At 62.0% G+C, this 19,620-nt stretch overlaps 3 protein-coding genes across 3 annotated transcripts; 1 reads left to right on the plus strand and 2 right to left on the minus strand.

Moving 5' to 3' along the window:
* Positions 1 to 34: 34 nt before the first annotated feature.
* CHLRE_16g696000v5 (uncharacterized protein) lies at positions 35 to 8,781 on the minus strand. The gene is made up of 16 exons (XM_043071820.1): positions 8,677 to 8,781; positions 8,332 to 8,504; positions 7,979 to 8,092; positions 7,421 to 7,549; positions 7,116 to 7,196; positions 6,924 to 6,993; positions 6,321 to 6,713; positions 6,016 to 6,187; positions 5,268 to 5,564; positions 4,463 to 5,068; positions 4,166 to 4,343; positions 2,451 to 4,047; positions 1,990 to 2,288; positions 1,756 to 1,901; positions 1,323 to 1,467; positions 35 to 402 (listed from the first exon to the last, which is right to left on the minus strand). The coding sequence occupies exons 2-16, from the start codon at positions 8,473 to 8,475 to the stop codon at positions 292 to 294; spliced, it is 4,482 nt and encodes a 1,493-aa protein (XP_042915257.1). The 5' UTR covers positions 8,476 to 8,504; positions 8,677 to 8,781; the 3' UTR covers positions 35 to 291.
* Positions 8,782 to 10,263: 1,482 nt separating this feature from the next.
* CHLRE_16g695950v5 (uncharacterized protein) lies at positions 10,264 to 13,711 on the minus strand. The gene is made up of 6 exons (XM_043071819.1): positions 13,202 to 13,711; positions 12,716 to 12,829; positions 12,455 to 12,555; positions 11,921 to 12,086; positions 11,257 to 11,580; positions 10,264 to 11,091 (listed from the first exon to the last, which is right to left on the minus strand). The coding sequence occupies exons 1-6, from the start codon at positions 13,490 to 13,492 to the stop codon at positions 10,930 to 10,932; spliced, it is 1,158 nt and encodes a 385-aa protein (XP_042915258.1). The 5' UTR covers positions 13,493 to 13,711; the 3' UTR covers positions 10,264 to 10,929.
* A 114-nt stretch (positions 13,712 to 13,825) lies between these two features.
* Positions 13,826 to 19,620, plus strand: CHLRE_16g695900v5 (uncharacterized protein). Its single transcript, XM_043071818.1, has 10 exons — positions 13,826 to 14,185; positions 14,292 to 14,324; positions 14,485 to 14,571; positions 14,810 to 14,920; positions 15,235 to 15,281; positions 15,512 to 15,614; positions 15,942 to 16,064; positions 18,126 to 18,132; positions 18,237 to 18,350; positions 18,608 to 19,620. Exons 1-10 carry the CDS (start codon positions 14,180 to 14,182, stop codon positions 18,667 to 18,669), a joined length of 693 nt encoding a protein of 230 aa, XP_042915259.1. The 5' UTR covers positions 13,826 to 14,179; the 3' UTR covers positions 18,670 to 19,620.

Consider the following 19,620-nt stretch of genomic DNA (forward strand, 5'->3'; position numbering starts at 1 on the left):
CTCCTCTGGAGGCCTCCACGAGACCATCCGATTCGGTACTTCTTTCTTACATTGTAATTTGGAGACCCCAAGGACACGAATTGGTCCGCGTATTGAACCTAAGTCCGAGTACAGGCAGTTGGTATGCCCATCTATACGCCGTGCGATCTCGCAGCCGTGCTCCGAGCAGCAACCACGATCGTCCACGCCGTGGCCCTCTTCGCCGTGTTGCAACCACCAACAAGTCATCCGCCCGCAACACATGCACGCGTTCATCAACTAGGGCTACTCAGCAGCTCGCCCACATCCACCTCACTTGCCCTTGACGACCTGCAGTGCCGCGGCCCCGGCGAATGCCACGACTGCCGGCACCGCCCACACACCAGCATTGCCTCCTGCGCCTGTTGACGCCGCGTCGAAGCCCTGCAAGCAGAACATGGGTGTCAACGGTAAGAAATGACGCTTACTTACGTAGCGCCTTGGCGATGGCTCTGTAAGCCCCTGCACTACACACACACACACATTCACATTGCCATTGCGGCCGCGAGCGTGCCTAGCCTCGGTGCCGCCGTGGAGTGGGGAGCGGGAGGCCAGCTCCCGCCAGCCCACGGCGCACACACGTCACACACACACACCAGCCTGACACGTCTGGAAACGCTGCAACCGCCGCCCGCCACGTCCCCCATGCAGCCTTGACCCCGTTTAGTCGCAGTGCCACCGCTACCTCGCCCTCTTTCCATAGCGTTATTGTACTTAGTGGGCGGGACTTGGGACGCGTGATACTTAGTTTGTCTGCTGCACGCCGCCTCTCTTGTCGCCGTTGCCATTCACATGCCCGTGACACTTCCTCGCTGCCGCCCTATGCCCATGCTTCCACTTTCGCCTATAGGTGAGCTCGACTACGACCAGCGGGCGGGAATCTGGGAATTAGGCGTGCTGGGTAAACGTTGTTTAGCGCGCCCAGGGTGCGGAGCATGGACGCATACAGGTGCAACGCGGGGTCAGGCCGAATGGTCGCCCGTGGGGTTCCAGGCTTATCGCGGGTAAGTATGACTACCTGGGTCACGACAGTCACGCGACGCTCGGTAAAATGGTGGGTATCGGTAAGTAACTCCGTCGCGTCATTGGGCGGGCTTTCGTTTCGTTTTTTAACACACATTCACACACACACACACACACACACACACACACACACACACACACACACACACACACACATTCACACACACATTCACACACACACACACACACACACACACACACACACACACACACATACACACACAAGTTCACACACATTCACACATGGCGCACCACGTGCACATGTAGCACACCCCACGTACCTGCAGCTCATGCACGTACGCCTCCGCAAAAACCTTGCCCTCCACCAGCGGCGCTAGGCCCTCGCCCGCGTACGATACCAGCGGGCTGACCTCCACCACGCCCTCCTCCTCGTCCTCAAGCGCGCCGCCAGCCTCCTCAACCCACCTATGGTGCACAGCGACAAAGGGCGGGCGTAATCGTCAAGACATCTTAAAGATGGCCCCACAACCACAGTAGCCACGTCCGAAATCTCAGCTCCTGCTAGAGTCAGTGAGCCCAACACGAGCCCCTGCATTACCTAAGTCGTTGGGCTTGGGCCTGAACCCCTTCCCACCCGGACGACGGTACTTTTAAGCATGTGTAATGAGCACACCATCTTCGGTTCACGGCTACCCCCCATCGTCAACCCCCCCCCCCCCCCACACACACACACACGGCCCAGGCTCAACGTACCGCGTCTGCTGCAGGAGCATAGCGTCCACCGCCGAGGTGGGCGAGGCGGTCTTGTAGAAGGGCGCGGTGCCCCACACCGGCGCAAACTCCGCCGCCACGTCCACCGCAACCATGGCCAGCTGCACGCCGTCAATCAACGAGCAGACCTGCGACAAACAATGTACAGGATGCGTAGGCGGCCATGTCAGCGTTATCACCACAGACTCCGTCCCATCTTCGGGATGCGTGGCTCACCGCCGGCGAGGCGAAGTCCGACAGCCGGCGCTCCAGCCGGTAGCCCGCAGCGCCGCCGCCAGGCGCAGGCGCCTTGCCGGGTGCTGCCGCCGCCCTGCTGGGCAGCTTGTCTGCGGGCGCCAGTCGATACAGCGCCATGGGGCGGTCGCGCAGCAGCTTGTCCACCCGCTTCACAAAGTCCATGGAGAAATAGTAGGTGCCGATGGCGGGCACGTAGTCGCCCAGTCGCTCCAGCAGCGGCGAGGAGGTGCCCAGCAGCTCCAGGTAGCGCGAGTAGAGCTCGGGCAGCGCCGAGGTGCCTGTGCGGTGGAGGCAGTTGCGTGAGTGAGCATGTGCGTGAGGCGCGCCAACCAACTTGTCATAAGCAGGTCCAACGTGGTTTTCGGGACGCAGCAGCCCTCCGCCTGCCGAAGCCCTGATCCTCGCCGGCACTGCGCACACCAGCTGCCAACACTGCTCACCCTCGGTCTGCACGCCCGGCACCGCCACCTTTGCAGCAGCGTCGATGGCAGTGGCGGAGCAGGCGCCCAGGAAGGCTGGGTCCAGCGGTCGCGCGATGGTGTTGTCCTCCACCGTCTCCACCTCGATGCAGCGCACGCCCACCTTGCGCATGTGCGCCAGGGCGCCCGACCGCCGCAGCGCCAGGAATACCTCGCCGCTGCCGGGCTGGCTGCGGGCCACACGGGTGCCGGTGCTGTCCAGCACCACTTGCAGCCCCTCCTCGGTCAGCAGCGGCGGCCGCACGTCATTGACGGCCACGTGCACCTGGCTGGGCAGCAGCCCAAAGTGCTCGTTGGCAGCCAGGAAGTCCTTGAGCGGCTGCTCGGCAGCGGCGGGCACCAGCAGGTACCAGTGCAGCGGGTTGGCCACGCCGCTGTTGGGGCCGCTCACGCTCTCCGCCGCCATCATCTGCAGCCGCCTGATTTTCTCCGCGCACAGCTGCAGCAGCGACTTGGCGGAGGGCAGCCCGATGTCGGCGGTCAGGCGCAGCTCGCCCGCCTCGGTGGTGGCACCGCCCAGCGTCACCAGCGCCGCCTGGCCGCGCGCCAGCAGGCGCAGGCCGGTCATGTGCCAGCCATCCAAGCGCTCCTGCAGACCTGCCAGCGCCTCCTCATGCGCCTCAGCCGACGCCTCATCCTCCTCGTCCACCGCCGGCAGCCCCATGCCCGCCAGGTCCAGCCACACCGCCTCGTCGTTGTGCTTGCCGGTCATCTCGTCCAGCTGAGGCAGCTGCAGCTCGAACGTGTCCTCCACCTCGGCAGGGGCGCTGACGGCGCCGCCCAGAGCGTGCTCCCGCAGCCGCACGTACGACAGGTACTCCTCCAGGGCGGCCGCAGTGCTGTGCGCCTGCTCGGCCGTCTCCTGCAGCGCCGTCTTGGCGCGCCCTGAAGCGGCCTTGGCCGGCTGCGAGCCCAGCGCGCTCACCATCCCGCCCAGCTTGACGCAGGTTGCGTGCACACCGCCGCAGGCCTCCACGCCCTCCGACAGCGTGGCCGCCTTGCGCTCCACCTTAAGGCCGAACACAGTAGTGCGTGCCTTGTCCAGTGTGGACTTGGCATCCGTCCACGTCTCAGTCTCCAGGCGCAGGAAGGTGGTGAGCGCACCATAGATGGCCACAGCCGCCGAGCGCACCTCACCCAGCTTGGCCCGCTCGCCCTCGTCCGACACCTGGCTCAGGCGTGCGTCCACGGAGCCGCCGATGGGCCCCAGCTGCGACACCACCTCGCCCAGGGTCTTGATGGCGGAATGCTGCACCGCGCCGTCCCCAGCCACCGGGTCCAGCTTGTCCACGGCCTCGCGCAGCAGCTGCAGCTTGCGGTAGGACGCGGGCGGCAGCTCCAGCAGCACCAGGCCCTCGCCCAGCAGCTCAGACACCAGGCGGCGACCCTCAGCCAGCCGGGCGGGGTCCGCGGTCTTCGGCTTGGCGGGGGCGGGGGCGGGCGTCTCCTCCTTGGTCTCGGCTTCAGCCTCGGCCTCGCCCTCCTGCTTCTCACCCTCCTCGACCACGGTCTCAGTGGCGGGCTGCGGCTCAGCGGCCTCAGCGGCGGCAGCAGCGGCCTACAGTGGGGTGGGCGTGGACATAACAGGTACTCAGTCGTCAAACTGCCGGCGTCATCTGGACCAATACATCTGTGTCCCCTGCATGGAACTTGTCCCCCATGTCCCCCAGCCCCACCTGCGACTCATGCTCCGCCAGCCAGGTATCCACACGGCGCAGTGTGTCGCACGCGCCCGGCGCCAGGTCAAGCTTGCCGGTGTCCGCCACCAGCTTCACCAGCGCCAGGTGGGCGGACAGCGCAGACAGCGCGGAGGAGGTGGCGCCGTCCAGCGCAGCGAGGTCAGCGTCGGTCAGCCTGGGGGAGGGCGTGGTGCCAAAGGTAAGGCGCAACGACGGATCAAATGGGTATAACGCGGCTCAAACCAAGCTTAATGCAAATATGGCGTCTGATGCTGCGTCTGATGCTGCACTCACTTGGCGATGGCGTCGGCGGTGGCGGCGGCCAGGCCGGCGTCCGAGGCCTTGGCGGCGTCACGCAGCAGCGACTCGAGTGCCAGCAGCCGTGAGCCCGCATCCAGCGGGGCAGCGGCGGGGGCGGCCGGGGCTGCCTCCTTCTCCTCGGCCTCGTCCTCCTCCTCCTCCTCCTCCTCCTCCTCCTCCTCCTCCTCCTCCTCCTCCTCCTCCTCCTCCACAGCGCCATCCTCGTCGCCCTTGGCAGCAGGGGGGGCGGTGACCGCCAGGCGATCCACCAGACCCGTGACGGCCTTGGCGGCAGTGGCCTCCCTCAGCGCGCCCAGAGCGTCCTCCAGCTTCAGCATCGCCGCCTCCTTCTCCGCGTCAGAGCGGGAGCGTGCCTCCTGCTCCACACCCTTGCGGACAGCCGCCACGTCCACCGTCTCGGCGGCAGTGGGCACGTCCACCTCCTCCTCCTCCTCTTCCTGCTCCTCCGCATCGGCAGCGACTTCCTCCGCCTCCTCGGCCTTCTCAGCTGCCTCCTCGGAGCCCTCGCCGGCCTGGGCCTCCTCCTGCGCGGCCTTGGCGGCAGCTGCGGCGGCGGCCTTGGCCTCCTTGGCGGCAGCCCTGAAAAAAGGAAAACGCACAGTGTATACGGGTACGGAGTCAAGATTCTCATACATTAATAGTGAGGCAAGGTACACGGGCGAATTGTACGGCTTGCATCGGCCGTGCACCGTGGGCGTGCACTGAGTGTTCGGCAGCGCAACGGTTATGTTTCCCTATGCGCATTCTGCTTGTGGCCATGTCGCCGCTCCCGGCTCACCGTGCGGCCTTTCGCGCCTCCACGGCCTCAGCCAGCTGGGCGCGGATGACGCCCTCCATCAGCGACACCAGGCCCTGGGCAGCCTCGGCGGGGCTGGGCCGGGCGGGCGGCGGGGGCACCTCCTCCTTCTCAGCCTTCTCACCCTCCTCAGCACCCTCCTCGCCCTCCTTGCCCTCCTCGTCCTCCTCGCCCTCCTCCGGCTCCGGCTTGGGAGCGGGCGGGGGCGCGGGAGGTGCTGGTGTGAGGGCCGCCAGGAGCATGACGCGGCGGGCGGCGTCATCCTCCGACAGCTTGATCCTGAAGCGGTGGGTAGGTGGCATGGTGCACATACCGGGTGAGGGTACATCGGGCTGAGGTGGGGACAGACGCCGCACGGTAGGGTGCTACACGGCGACAATGACATGAGCCGAAGGTCTGACATTGCATGCATGTGCGTCTCCGCAGTGCAGGAAGAACATATTAGGCTGGCGGGATGCGCCCTTTCGGTGCCTCCGAATCCGAATCATCTCCCATGCGCCGCATCTGAAAGTTAGGTCACTAAGCGGAGGCCTGCCAAGCCACTAGCAGGGCGGATTGCTCAAAACTGCTACACCGTACGATATTATTACTGTCACATGCGGGCTGCATGTTTTGTTGAATGTACGCACCGTAACAATGTGTGAGCAGCCTGCCCCGTGCTGCTCAAGTCCTACCACTTCTACGCGCACCCTACCACTTCTACCCGCAACACCGCCGTCCCGTCCCTCACCTCATCTGGGGCATCAGCTTGCGCACTGCATCCGCAAGCTCAGCCGCCGCGGCATCGCCCTCCGGCGTGCCGGCCGCGCTGTCGCAGGCCAGCTGCATGAGAAGCGCCGACATGAGGCCCAGGCGGTGTAGCGCGGGCGTCTCGCTGGACATGTGCCAGTGGGTGGGCGAGGCTGCGAAGGGTCATGGAGGCATGGAGCAAGTGAATTGCACATGACATATGATGGGAGCCCGACACAGGCGAAGTCACTAGTAACCAGCTCGCAACGCCTATGCCAGGTTGCGCACATGCCCCACCCTACTCACAGGCCTGCAGCACCAGCGCGCGACGGTAGGTCTTGGCGGCCGCGGCCTCAATCTCCGCGACGCGCGCAGAACGCTCCGCCGCCACCGCTGCGTCCGCCTCAGAGTTGACGGCATCAGCAGCAGCCGTCTTCTGCGCCGCCACCGCGGGCGCCGCCGCCTCCAGTGACAGCGGCGCGCTTAGGGTGGTGCGGACAGCCGCGACTGCGGGGTCGGCCATGGTCGCGTTGAGTCCCACCTCGGCCGCCAGCGCCTTGAGCACCTGCAGGTTGCGCGCGCAGCGGGCCACCGACAGCGGCTCCACCAGGCCCTTCAGGCCCGCGGCCTGGCTGGTGCGCTCGGCGTCGAAGACGGCGCGCACAGCTGCCTCCGCCTCAGTCAGACGAGTCTTCAGGCCTGACGAGGGTTAGTTTAGGGTCGAAGTGGCATGGGGGTCAGGTGAGGGTCAAAATGGTAAGAGCGGGGCGAGGTACAGCGTCGCGCCTGCCAAAGCGTTGGCTGGGCGAGTTGGTCAGTAATCATGGGTTCAGGGGCATACTAGAGGGCAGCGGCGCACTCCCGGCTCACCCAGAAACCAACCCACATGGGTGCCTCCACACCACTCACTGGCGATTGCGTTGTTGGGCGCAGTGGTGCGCAGCGGCTCGGCAGACAAGGAAGGCAGCGCCTCTGTAACCTGGGGACACACAACAGGCAGCAGGGTAGTGGATGCGCAGGGGAGGACAAGTCACGCCGGCCTTCTACACCGCCGGATCCCTGCATCAAACCCGCCATTATCCCCCCTCCTGCCTGCCGCACCTGCCACAGCCAGTTGTCGGCCAGCTGCTCCGCCTGCTTCCGGGCCGCCTCCGCGAAGTTGAACTGCAGCGCGTCCGCAGCCTGGCAATGAAGGGTAGGGGCGGGGGAAAGCACGTGGCCTCAGCATAGCTTGCCGTAGTCGGAATGTGCGTGGTACGATATAAACGACACGGCCATGTGTACAGAGCCAATGGTATCTCCGTCCATCATATCTTCCACATTTTCGATACCACAACCTGGAACATACACCGCACGCCGAACTCTACACGGCCCTCCCAACCGTGCACCCTGGCCCAGGCACGCACCTGCAGCAGGTGCACCTTGCCCGCGGTGCCGTACTCGGCCCAGGCCTTGACGGGCCCGTCCACACGAAGCTCCGGCACGTGGCGGCCCACACCCGCCCACTGAGCCAGATCCGCCAGGTCTGAGGCCAGCTGTGTGTCGGGAGCGGCAGAGCGCATACGGAGAAGAAGACGACAGCAGACAAGCCGCGTGAGGCATATGACGGTTAAAATTGCGGCAAGCAGTCTTAGGCTTCTGGCTAAGCGATGTGGCAGCACACGCACAAAACCGCGGCCGGGCAGGGTGCGCCCGTTTGGTGCCTCCAGGGTTTGCCTAAGTCACTGTGCAATGCACTCGACATCACAAAAGGCCACTGGTTGCACGCCTGCCAATGTACATGCAGGGCCCCGCTCACGCCCGCAGCATTACGGCAACACCCCCGCCTGTCCTGCATGGATGGTGACCCGCCTATCAGCTTGCACGCCCGGTGCCAGGTGACGGTCCATTCACTGCCGTCTGGCCCAAGCCCCCACCACCAACACAGCATCACCAACAAAAACAGGCAGCTGCGCTGCACCCACCTGAATCATCTGCTGCGGGCGCAGCTTCTTGTTGCGCCAGTCCTCAAAAATGTGCTGGTGGCCGCTGGCAGCAGCACCCGCACCCATAGCCGGGGAGCTGCGCTTTTTGGAAGCCTGCATGTTCACACGAGCGCCATGTTAAGGGTGCGGTTGGGGTTTCCCATCAAGCACCTGGGCTGCGGCAGCCCCCGCCCGGCCCGGCCAGCGTGCCCTTACGAAGCCTGCACATGCCAAAGTCAAGCCCCAAGGACCGCCAGCTCTTCCTAGAAGTGTCCCCGCGTGCCATGTCAATGACTTGCTGCCATGATTCATTTGGGTGGTGAGAAAACGGCAACGCGAGGGCTGCGGCTCACCGCCATGTTTTTGCACTCCTCCTCCCACATGCCTAGAAGAAGGCCATCATCGATGTTCTTCTCAATTTTGGCTGCATGCCTCTGCAGCCTGCCCAGGACCTGCCAAGCGGCCCAGGCGAACGCGCCGGTGAAAGCAAGCTCCATCGCGCCGCCCGTCCAGTGAAGCCGAAAGCCTGTAAAGCGCCGCGCAGGCCAAGATCCCAAATTGAGCTTGATATGGCTCGTGTGTCGAGATCACAAATTGGGCCAACAGCGAAATTGAGGGATAGGCAGCCGAGTCACTGAGGCGCAAGTGGTCTTGTTACGTAGATCAGCTAGCGTTGCATGCTGTGTCTATGTACACACCTCACTTCGGCTAAGTCTTGCCGCAGTCCCGCTGGTGGAGACAAATGTAGAATGCCCTGCTTTCGAGGCGCAGGAGAGCAGCACCTGGAAATTCAACTTGATATATGCGTATAGTGTTAGCCGTGTCCAGAATCAGGGGCAGGCTGGGATGGGCTTGGCCGCCGTGCATCTGTCCCGTCTGCCTGTGTTGGCCCCCAAGGCTTTGCTTCCGCTCGCTTCTCTGTGCCGGTACAACGCCCTTCGCTCCTCCCCCCGCAACCTACCTCCTAGTCCATGCTTACTTGCGGTCTATGTGCCAGGCGCCCTTGACCTGTCCATTGGTGCTGCTGGACTAGGCTGCTGACGGTAGAAGACGAGCTTGGCACGGCGGTAGCGGCAGAGGAACGTGCGGGTGAACTCGACGACGCCGAGAGTGCCCGGGGTGCCGGCGCAGCTAAGGTCCCTGGCAGTGCGCGGCGGTATTCAGCAGTGGGTATGAACCGCCAACAGCCGGTGCCTCCAGTTTGCAGCTGCACGCCCAGTTCTTGAACCGCCTGTGCATTCGTCCCGACCTGGCTGGCCCACCCCTGCCCGGAGCCAGCCAGAGCCCCCGGCAGCCCTGCTGGCCTGGCAGCCCTGGGCAGGTGAGTCGTGCCTTGGTGAGTTGGTGTGTCCCGCAAAGCTAGCATACATCCTCACATGGAGCCATAAGCCTGTAGAACTTGGTTGGCATGCCCCGGCAGGGGAATCGCACTTCACGTCACGCTCGTGAACTTCGTCAGCAGGCCCCTCTTGTAACCAATGAAATCTCGGTATCAATGGCTCATATCTTTGATGGTATGTTGGTGCCTTGGTGGCACCCTTATCGTGAGCTCCCCTCAAGGCTCACCCTCTGCAACGATGCACACGGCCCATGCACGTGTGCACAACGCAAGTGCACCAGCGGCCCCCTCCCGGCTTGTACACGGTTTCGGACTTCGCCGTGTCATGTGATTGTCCGCATGCGAGCAGGAGTGCGGGCCGCACATGGAATCCATCATGGCCGCAATGGTGCTCTCCAAAGTGAGGTCACCTTGCTTACAAAGACATGACTTGCGTGACAATGACACTAACGTGATGTTTATTGCTAGCCTGGAGCTCGCGACGGCGTCTTGCATTCGCATTCACTAGCAAACACTTCACTTACAATGGGAAGTCGGTACGGGGAGAGGCCAGCCTGGCCCGAGATCAGGAGATGTTGCGTGAAGCCCGTACAAGATGTGGCGTGAAGCCAGCATCTACGTGTAAGCATGGGGTGAGATGGCACGGGGCCGGGCGGGGGAGCTGGCACGGGGGAACTGACGCATGCACAACTTGGCGAGTAGGCGAGGGCTACTCGGCTAGCCGCTGATAGCTGCAGGCTGGCGCCCCCGGGCTGGGTGTCTGTGGGAAAGCGAAGATTACGGCGGGCTCCTCTCTGAGCGATCAGCGTGCGTCTGGGGCACTATGAGCACGGGCACTGCTGAGCTACCATCCCGTGTGACAAGCATCACGCTGATTGAGAGCACAACCTGTGTGAGCCACAGCAGCCCATGTTCACCCCAGACGTTCTTCGGTAACGGTATGTGCTGGAAACGTTTGTTGTACACATACAAATGGTGCTGCACACACAAACACCGTCTTCGCACCCCCCTGCGGCACGAACACATACCAGTAACACGCAGGGAACTCTCCAACTGGACCCGCGCCATTCTGCCCCGTATTTCAGTGTGTGCCGTTATGCGTATGCGGGGCTCAAAATAGCAAAGCTGCATTGAGATAAAGAGCGCCGCGTTGGACATGACTTCTGCATGTCCGTGATACACATGCATGCTCACCATAGAACGAACATGCAAAGCTGACTACCGCAGCACGAGTGGGTCTGCAACATCTGCCGGACATGCCTCTGTAACCCAGCCCCTTATCATCACACCGCGTTCATTGTTACGCAACCGCATGCTTCATCGCCTCAAAATCCGACCTGCCATATATGCCCTCCTGCTTGGAGCATACCAACAACCAAGAAGCGGGCCCTCCTGCCCGAGCTGCCATCCCAAAGGGATTCAAGCTTGCTACCTGCTACCCGGGCGAGACATGGCCCTCCAGCGCCCTGATGGATGGGGCGCCACCGACTCCACATGCCTAATCTGCGTGACCAAAACGCTCAACACGGCGTTCCAATATACTTCCGGGTACCAATCAATGGCGAATTGCGTTTGTTTCTCTCTAGTGCTGCTTCCGGTCCTAACGCTATGTTCAGTGCTGTCCGCTGCCGCTGCCTGCCAGCAGGTCCTTCATGGTCTCGTAGGTGCCCCAGCACACGGCCGCCGCGGGTATGTGGAACAGCACCCGCGGCTTCAAGCCCTGCCACAGCGCCTGCATGCCCTCCTCCCGTACAATCTGCCGCAGCGTGGGAATCTGTAAGCAAGGGGGCACAAATACAGATGGCGGTCAGCGGGATACTGAGGTCGCCTTGTGCGCACTGTCTGTCCAAAGAGCCCACGCGCCAAGCACTTGCACCGAGCCCAGATAGCAATCCTCCTCACTAACTACACGACTACACGCCCCGCCTTTGGTACTCACCACCGCCGCGCTGCCGTACTTGGCCGGGTCCGCCGTCTGCAGCCGCGTCTTGACCACATCCAGTGGGTTGGTCACCGCCGCCGCGCAGCCGCCCGCCAGCCCGCCCGCCACCAGCTGCACCTGCAGCGTCTCCTCGTCCTCGCCGCCGCCCTCCTTGCCTAGCAGCAGCTTCTTGGACGTCTCGTACACGGAGAAGTGCATGGCAGTAAAGGGCACATTCATGACCAGGGTGGTGCGGTAGGATCGGAAGAAGGCACCCAAGCCCTCGTTGCGCAGCATGGAGCGAGCCGCGTCCAGCACGCCACGATAGGGCGAGCCCTCCAGCTGCAGGGAGGGGAAGACCACAGCGCAGCAGTGGGATTGTTTTGTACGAATTCAGCGAATTTTGCTGCAGATCAGCTTTGAACACAGTGAAGCCCACATCGCCCGCGGCACCCACAGGCGCATACGCTATACGTCGCAATCCTCTGCTGCCCACGTGGCTATCTTTGCATTGCATGGTTGTTCCCTTCCACACCCAACGCCTGCCGCCCACCATGTGCCCCTTTTGCTTCGCGGCCGCTGTTCCGCGCCGGTTTGGCACACAGACGCTGCAGGCACCACGTCCCCTTCTGGCGCTCCACCCTTCCACTTTCAACCTTCAATGCTGATCGACGCGACCTACCTGACAACGCTGCTTGACGCTGTCCACGGGCGTCATGAGCGCGTCATTCACTACAGTGGCCACACAGCCGGCGGCCGCCGTCTCCAGTGGGTGCAGCCCCTCGCGGTTACCGCCCAGCGCCTCCTTGGCCGCCTCATACACAGCGAAGTGGAGTGCGTGTGCCGGACTGTTGAGGAGGCCGGCAGGGACAGGGGGGGGGGGTTCGAAACATCAAGCAGACAGGCGAGGCACAAATCATTGAAATGAAGAACACGTGGAAATGAAGAACACGTGTAAGGTCGGGCGTCCTGCACGTTAGGGCTGCCGTCACCGCCCTGACTGGTCCAGGTACCTCGTGTCACCCCGCCCAACCCCTGCCCCATGCCTGTCCTGCTCAGTCCCGACCACCGTGACCCAGCGTACATAAAAATTGTCGACACCGCTGCCGCAGCCATTGCAGCCCAACCCAACCTAGGTCACATTTGCGCCCCGCACATGCGTACCGTACACAGCTCTAGCACCAAACGTTGTTCCTGGCATTAGCCACAAACTCACCCCGCGCCAGCCGCCACTGCGCCCACTCCGCGGTACAGCCCCGCCACGCCGTCCTGTTGCAACACGCCCCGGACCATTTGCCGTATCGAGGAGCGTGATACCTGCGAAACCAAGGCACCCGGATGGGGTAAAGACGCGTTGCAAACAGGGCCAATAACATGCTCATGTACATGCTACGCTGCGTCAGGTCCACAACAACACTTGGTGCCTGACAAGTAAGACACTAGACCTGTGTCCGCCCTCTCAATACTCTGCTCTCACCACTGAGCCCGAGTGTCCTGGGTGGTACAGCGCCTGCATCCGCGTTTTGATCGTGTCCACCGGGTACATGGCCGTGTGCTCCACCGTGCCCGCTATGGAGCCCGCCACCATGTGCTGCACGCGCCAACAGGGACACAGACACACGCGATGTAACGAGCTGTGGTCCCTGATCAATCCAAAAAGCCCCAGGTTAAAGCCGTCGGCGAAGTCTCCACGCGGCTGCCCATTCCAAACCGCTGACCGACACAGTGAGCGCCCCAACCTGCCGCTGAGGAACTGGCGTCACCCTGACGTTGTCCATCCTCCGACAGCCACTTAGCTTGACGGGTCAACACAGCATGCATGTCCTGCTCGCTCGCGGTGTCCCGGCGCTGGCTGGCGCGAGTGCACGCAGTTGTAGTAAGGCAGCGCAGGGTCATCAGCCGGCCCACGCTGCCAAGCCCATATCGCGGCACCACTATCCACGTCGCAGGCAATTATGCTCACCGAGACAAATGAGAGCCCGTCATACGTTGCAACGGCGGATGACCCCGACGGCGATGCTCTCGGCTCAGTTGCCACATCAACCATGCTTCGTTGGGTCGACAATGTCGCTGCAGCAGCTGCAACTGCTGCGGCTGATGCCAGTACCGCCGCGGCGACACGAGCTTGCCCAGAGCCCGATGCTGATTCAGACGCTGCGCCAGACGGCAGCGCCCCGGTGTGCGTCGCCCGCTGCGCCAGCAGCTTGGAGTGCTCGGCTGTGTGTCGTGCCAGCTCGCGGGGTGCCGCGCACATTCTGTCTTCAACAGCCCCGCGCAGTCACGTTGGAGGAAGCACTGTGCGCAGCGCGCACAGCGGTAAAGTAGCGTATCTCAACGTAAATGTGTAGATCGGCCAAACAGCTAACTAAATTCGCTTGTTGTGACGCGAAATGGTGTGCAGGGCGGCCCTAGGCGCGAAATGTCCCACGGCGATTTGGTGTTGATACAGTAATACGTACAATTTGCATTAGACTTGAGAATTGCTGAAATGTAGAAAGATTCAGGGGCATGCGAGGAACTTGGGCGAATTGGCCAGGATGGGGGCATGCTGCCGGCAATTTGCAGGCAACCCTGTCCTGCAGCTTCTGTCGCTTGTAAACCGTTGTACATGATATGTACATGCCTTGCAATTAACGAGTTGAAGAAGCAGTCGGCTTGCTCAACTTGAACCAAAAAACCCCAGAATTGCGACCTGCCCTGAACAAGTGGACGTCGTTCCCAGCCGGACATAGTTGCAAGTAACAGACGCGACATGTGTCTAGCCTATGTGACGGCGGGCCAAAGGGCCGCTTGCGGTGTTCGCGTGCGCCCCCAGCCAGCTCGGTTCCGCGGCGCTGTGGTACCGAGAGCCAATGCAGGTCAAACCCCGGCAGTGACTGTTGAGGACACATCGAACTCAGCTTTGCCTCCCGCTGGAAGCTCTGCAGCGCTTCGCACCAACATGCAGGTACGGCGGTGCGCCGTTGCAATAAACTGTGGCTGTTAGTCAACAAGGCCGATCCCCCAACCTTACCCCCACTTCCGCCTGTCCTCCGCCTGGTTGGCTACCGCAGTCGCGCTATGAGCAGGCCTATAGCATGAGCCAGGTGAGCAGGGGCCATTCTACACTTGCGGTCACGGTGTAAGATCACACTTACCGGTATCTTGCTGGATGACGTAGTGGATAGGCATGTGCCGATGCGCCGTGCAACAAGTATGTCCATCCGCAAAATGCAACACGTGCATATCGGCCGCGCGTTATCGCAGCTGTACGCGGCGGAGCGGCCCCCGCCCATCCCACCCAGCGAGCATGAGCGGCGGCGGAAGGTCAAGGACGTGCAGGAGGTGGTCGACGTGAGTGGGGCTGTGCGTCACTGGGATGCGGCCTGCAGTGACGCAGATGCCATACGGGGTCATGCAGCGACGAGATAAACCTCTGCATCAGCATTGCCAGCCACGCCTGTCATACGACAAACGGCATCGAAACTTCATTTACTATTACGCTTTGAAATGGTAATTTGTGGGCGCCACGTCAACCCAACGGTAATCCCCTCCTGGGATTGATGCCCCTCCCACTGTTTCTCTCGTGCAGGCGGGCCGGCGCAGGGGCCTGGGCGAAGAGCGCATCCGCTCCGGCCTCACACAGCTGGACCGCCTGCTGCCGGGCGTGCTGTCGCTGCACCGCATGAAGCCAGCAGACTGGGTGCGTGCAGCGACTGGGGCGGGGAGGGGCGGGTGGGATGGTGGATGGGATGGTGGGTTGGAAGTCGTTTCCAAACCCACGTAAGCTGAGACTCATAACCCGGAATGAGCCCGTAGAGTGCGGAGGAGGTGGGATGACAGGGCGGCCAGTGTTTCGGCGACGGCATGGTGTCGTGGGTGCGCGCATGCTCCACGCGCACCCAATGAACACGCTAGGTTGGCATCTACATGCTATAGTGAGGGTGTGGGTGGGTTGCCTGCAAGCCACCCACGCACGCGTCCTGTCAGGAGTAATCAGAACCTGTGCTCCCACAGGCTACTGTCGCCTCAGACATCGACGGAGTGGCCGAGAAAATCATCATGTGCGTCCACAGCCATGTGAAGCGGTTGGGGATCGGGAAGATCGTTCATGGGCCTTTGTGCATACGGGTCGGACCAAGGTTCTGAGTTGATGACCCTCGCATCCGCCATTATGTGGTGATGGTGGGCCAGAGCGCCAAGAATGGCTTGAGATGCCTTTTGTATGCAAGCCAAGGGCGACTGCAGCATTCAGCCGTCTGGTCCACCCCACACGTCCGCCTGCCCCGCGCAGCCTCAAGTCGCTGTACCCCACGGCGGACGTGTTCCGTATCATCTTCCGAAAGCCCAAGCTGCTGCTGCAGACGCCCAAGCGCCTGCAGGGGGACGGCGCAGCGGTGAGTGCTGGGCTGCGGGACTGTGGTTGCAGGCACAGGCGTGGGCCGCAAGCCCGCAATCATGTTGTGAGCCGACACTACCGTACTATCGGAGCAATACAATTGAAACCCACAATACGCATTCCTGTTATCATATGTTACCGCAGTTGCACGTTTTGCTTGCAAGGCTGTGGCTGCCCGCTTTTCTAAATGCCACGCATGGTCGTCATCCCGATTGCTCCCAAGCCACTCCGTGCAGTGAACGATTACTCCCCTCCATACCCCCTCGCCTTCCCGTCCGCTGTCGCCTAACCAGCTGTGCCCCGCCCTTCCCTTTTCTGCCGTCAGATCATGCGGCTGCTGTCGTCCGCGCCCAATCCCTGCGCCATTCTGGAGGCAACTCCGGACCTGGTGGACCCGCTGTCGCTGTCGCGCTGCCTGGCGGCACTGGCAGCCTCCTACCCGGGCCAGGTGGGCAAGGGGGGGGGGGTTGTAATACCACACCAAACTAAACCAAACCAAGCTGAACTAGCGGCGCACAGGCAGAGGTGTTGGTTGCAAGCGATAACACTTATGGGAGGGGGCCGATGCGTCGTGGAGCAGCAGGGCCAGCGGCGCCGGCAATAAATGTCGCCGCCCGGTCTCGGTGGCGCCCACAACGGCACAGAACAGGCACGCGGAGGCGACAAACAAAACCCGCGACTTTCCTGGCGACCAGGAAAGCAGCCCCAACGCCAGGCAGGGAGCGTCGGGCCAGAAGCGCGACATGTGGTGAAGGGGAAAGGCGAAATCCGAAAGGGCAGGGCACAGTGAAAGGGCCGAGGTGTGTCGGCGGTAGGATAAAGAGGGAATGACGCAGACAAGAGTACGCACAAGCCCAGGCGGCGAAAGAGGCAGAGCGGGCGCAAGGCAGGGGTCAAGGGCAAGGGGCGGATGGCGTGGGGGCGGTTAGTGGAAAGAGGATGGGGGCGGGCAGCATGCGGGCTGCGTGCGGCTCCCCACAAACACTGCCAGCATGGACGCCCCACATAGGGGGCACCCAGATGCAGGGACGCTTAGACGGGGGCAAGAGTGGGGCAGCGAGCCAGCAAGCACAGGCAGGCGACAAGGCGGGGCGTAAGGGGTTTCAGGGGTTACTCATGATGTGGCGGGCGAAGGGAAGGGCTCGGGAGGGTTTGGGAGTGTTGCATGCCCTCAGTATCACACGGGACAAGCAAGGATGCTATTAATCCGTTGCATCAACGTACACAGCCATGGGTTACCGTAGATTACATAACATTTTACATGCGTGGTACATGTAACATTTTACCAGACCCCCCCCCCCCCGATTTCGACTGCCTGTTCGACGGCTGGGCGCGGTATGTAATGAACCTTCACCTGCCCCGCCCAAACCTGCACCTGTCCCCGCCCAAACCTGCACCTGCCCCCGCCCAAACCTGCACCTGCACCTGCCCAAACCTGCACCTGCCCCAGCCCAAACCTGCATCTGCCCCTGCCTGAACGCTGTGGCAAAGATCCGCCTCATCACCGCGTGCGTGGAGGACGCACGCCATGGCCAGCTGCGTTGAGCAGGCCGCCCAAGCGGGGCGGCAGGATTGATGGCAGTGGCTGGATTAGCCATGGCGGGTGAGGGGATGCGTGTGTGCCTGCCGTATGTAGGTGGTGGAGTCTGGAGGACAGGTTGAGCCTGTCCTCCCCAGCCACGTCCGGCCTAGGTCCGTTGGCGTAGGGAGCTAGTACATACACCGTCCTGAGTGGTCGTCTGTCCTAGGCGCAAACTCAACACATTGCTTCGGCGTGTGGGACGCGGCGTCGGCGAGAGCCACGAATGGCCCTAATACCGTGGGGCCATGTCGCACCCGTGGAGGGTACTGTATACTTCGGACCGTGCCACACCGTCCAATATCCAAGCACTCGCAAAAGCTCGCATGCACCGGGGTCACCTCAACGCTTGCGGCCTAAAATTGACGTCTAAAACTTGCAGCGAGGAGGGTGACATGGCTTACCGCTACCAAGCATTTGGGTACGATTAGTCGTCTACAACGTGCGTCTACAATGAGGCACAACAATTGTTAGGGGACCCGATAACGGTTTGTTGGACAGAAGTAGGATTTGGACTGGATTGCACAGCTCAAAGGGCGAATTTGTGACAAACCGTGGCCGTAACCGTGGCCGTAACCGTGGCGACACGTACCGTACCGGCCCTGCATAGTTCGCTCCCCAGCGTACTTTGACTTCAAACAAGCTCGCACCAACCTCCGATCTAGTATCTAGCACATAATAGTATGTAAGAATGTATTTGAGGCGCAGGGGTGGCGGTCGGGACCCATCTCAATGTCGGGATCACCCCACGGGATCACCCCTACGTGCTCCTAGACCCCCGCACTGGCAGGCCCGCACGACATCACTAGGAGTGATAGCCGGAGGTTCGGACCCTATGGGCACCTAGAGGGCCCAAGCTGCCGACCTATTCACACTTCTAGTCCAGGAGGCAGCAAATTGCAAAACCCCCTATTTTTGGACGGTGGCCAGATTGGAAGTGAGCCGGGAGTGACCCATACGTCTATTGGATGCATCACCGCTGCGCCTCATCTTTGCCGCCTTTCGGTGTTCCCGCCCCACCGGCCGCCGCCCTCCCCACAGGACCCTGTCCAGCTGCTGCAGGCGCACCCCGACATCCTGGCCAACAGCGGCAGCGAGGCGGCAGTGGAGCTGACGGCCGACTACGGCGAGCTGAGCACCAAGGACTGACTAGAGGTGCGGACAGGGGGGGTACCGTATATGGGTTTCCGGGTCCGAGAGGGCGGGTCTGGGGCAGGGTGCGGAAAGAGGGGCTACCGGCAGTACGGCAGGTGGGAGCCGTTGATCCGTCAAGCGGCGGACGTCTCAAAGCAAGGGCTGGAGGGAGCCACCGCAAGGAGCCGGACCAAGGACTGAGGTGCAACAACAGCTGGCTACAAGGGACTGCAAGACCTCACTGGTCCTCACTGGTCTCTACTTTTCCCTGCCTGCAGGACTCCCTCGACGTATGGCGCCGCCGGGCGGAGGAGAGCAGGCGCGCAGGGGCATTACCTGATGCAGATGCTCTGCCCGGGACAGTAGGCACGGCGGCTGCGTCCGCGCAGAGTTCCTGGCAACAATAGCAGCAGCTGTGAGGGCTGTAACGACTGGCGGAGTCATGCGGCGGGGGGGATATCATAACTGGTCAAGGTGGTCAAGGTCTATTTGCAGTGAAGGTCTATTTGCTTTTGAGTGGTCTTTCTATTTGCAGTGAAGGTCTATTTGCAGTGAAGGCCTATTTGCTTTTGAGTATTGCTCTATGTTTAGGACACTGTGGCATCCTGTACGTTTATCTGGGCGCTTCATTCAGCTTCATTGCGTCAAGCCAATCGAGTTTTCACAGGTTCGATTTTGTGGCGTGAGAGCCGCCTCACCCCGGTTAGTGCACGTGCTTGAGTGCTGTGCCACAGTCCAGGTGGAAGGGCAGCAGTCTGGGGGGCAGTGACGCAGGGCTGTCTGCACCAGGCAGGCAGGCAGGCACGGACAGGGGCGATCCTGGGGGGCTTCGCCTCCCCCTGGATCGCTTCGCTCGGGGGGCTCAGCCCAAAAAAAAGAGAGAAGCTGTGAGCAATTGAGCGCTAGCTGCCTCCCACAGGGGTCGTACCTTGTTTTCAGGGCGCTTTTTGTCTGGGCACATGGCGGTTTGGGGGCTTCTCCATAGGAATTCGGACAAAACCCGCCCCAAACCCGGGCCCAGGGTTGCCTAGTACGCGACCCTCTCTCCATAATACGCGTATTAATACAGCGTACTAGGATTCCTAGTACAGTACGGTAAAATACGGTGCATAATACGCTGGGCCAGGAAATCCGGGGGGGAAGCCGACGCAAACACGGCACGCGTGCCCGCACCATGCCCGAATCGGTGTGAATTTGGTGTGAATTTGAATTTGGATTTGCGCGGTCATAGTCTTCTAGCGGAATTTCCTTCAACTTACTATGCTCATATTGTTGTAAGAGAACACAGCTG

Source organism: Chlamydomonas reinhardtii, chromosome 16 (assembly GCF_000002595.2).
Source record: "Chlamydomonas reinhardtii strain CC-503 cw92 mt+ chromosome 16, whole genome shotgun sequence".
In the NCBI taxonomy this organism is placed as follows: Eukaryota; Viridiplantae; Chlorophyta; class Chlorophyceae; order Chlamydomonadales; family Chlamydomonadaceae; genus Chlamydomonas; species Chlamydomonas reinhardtii.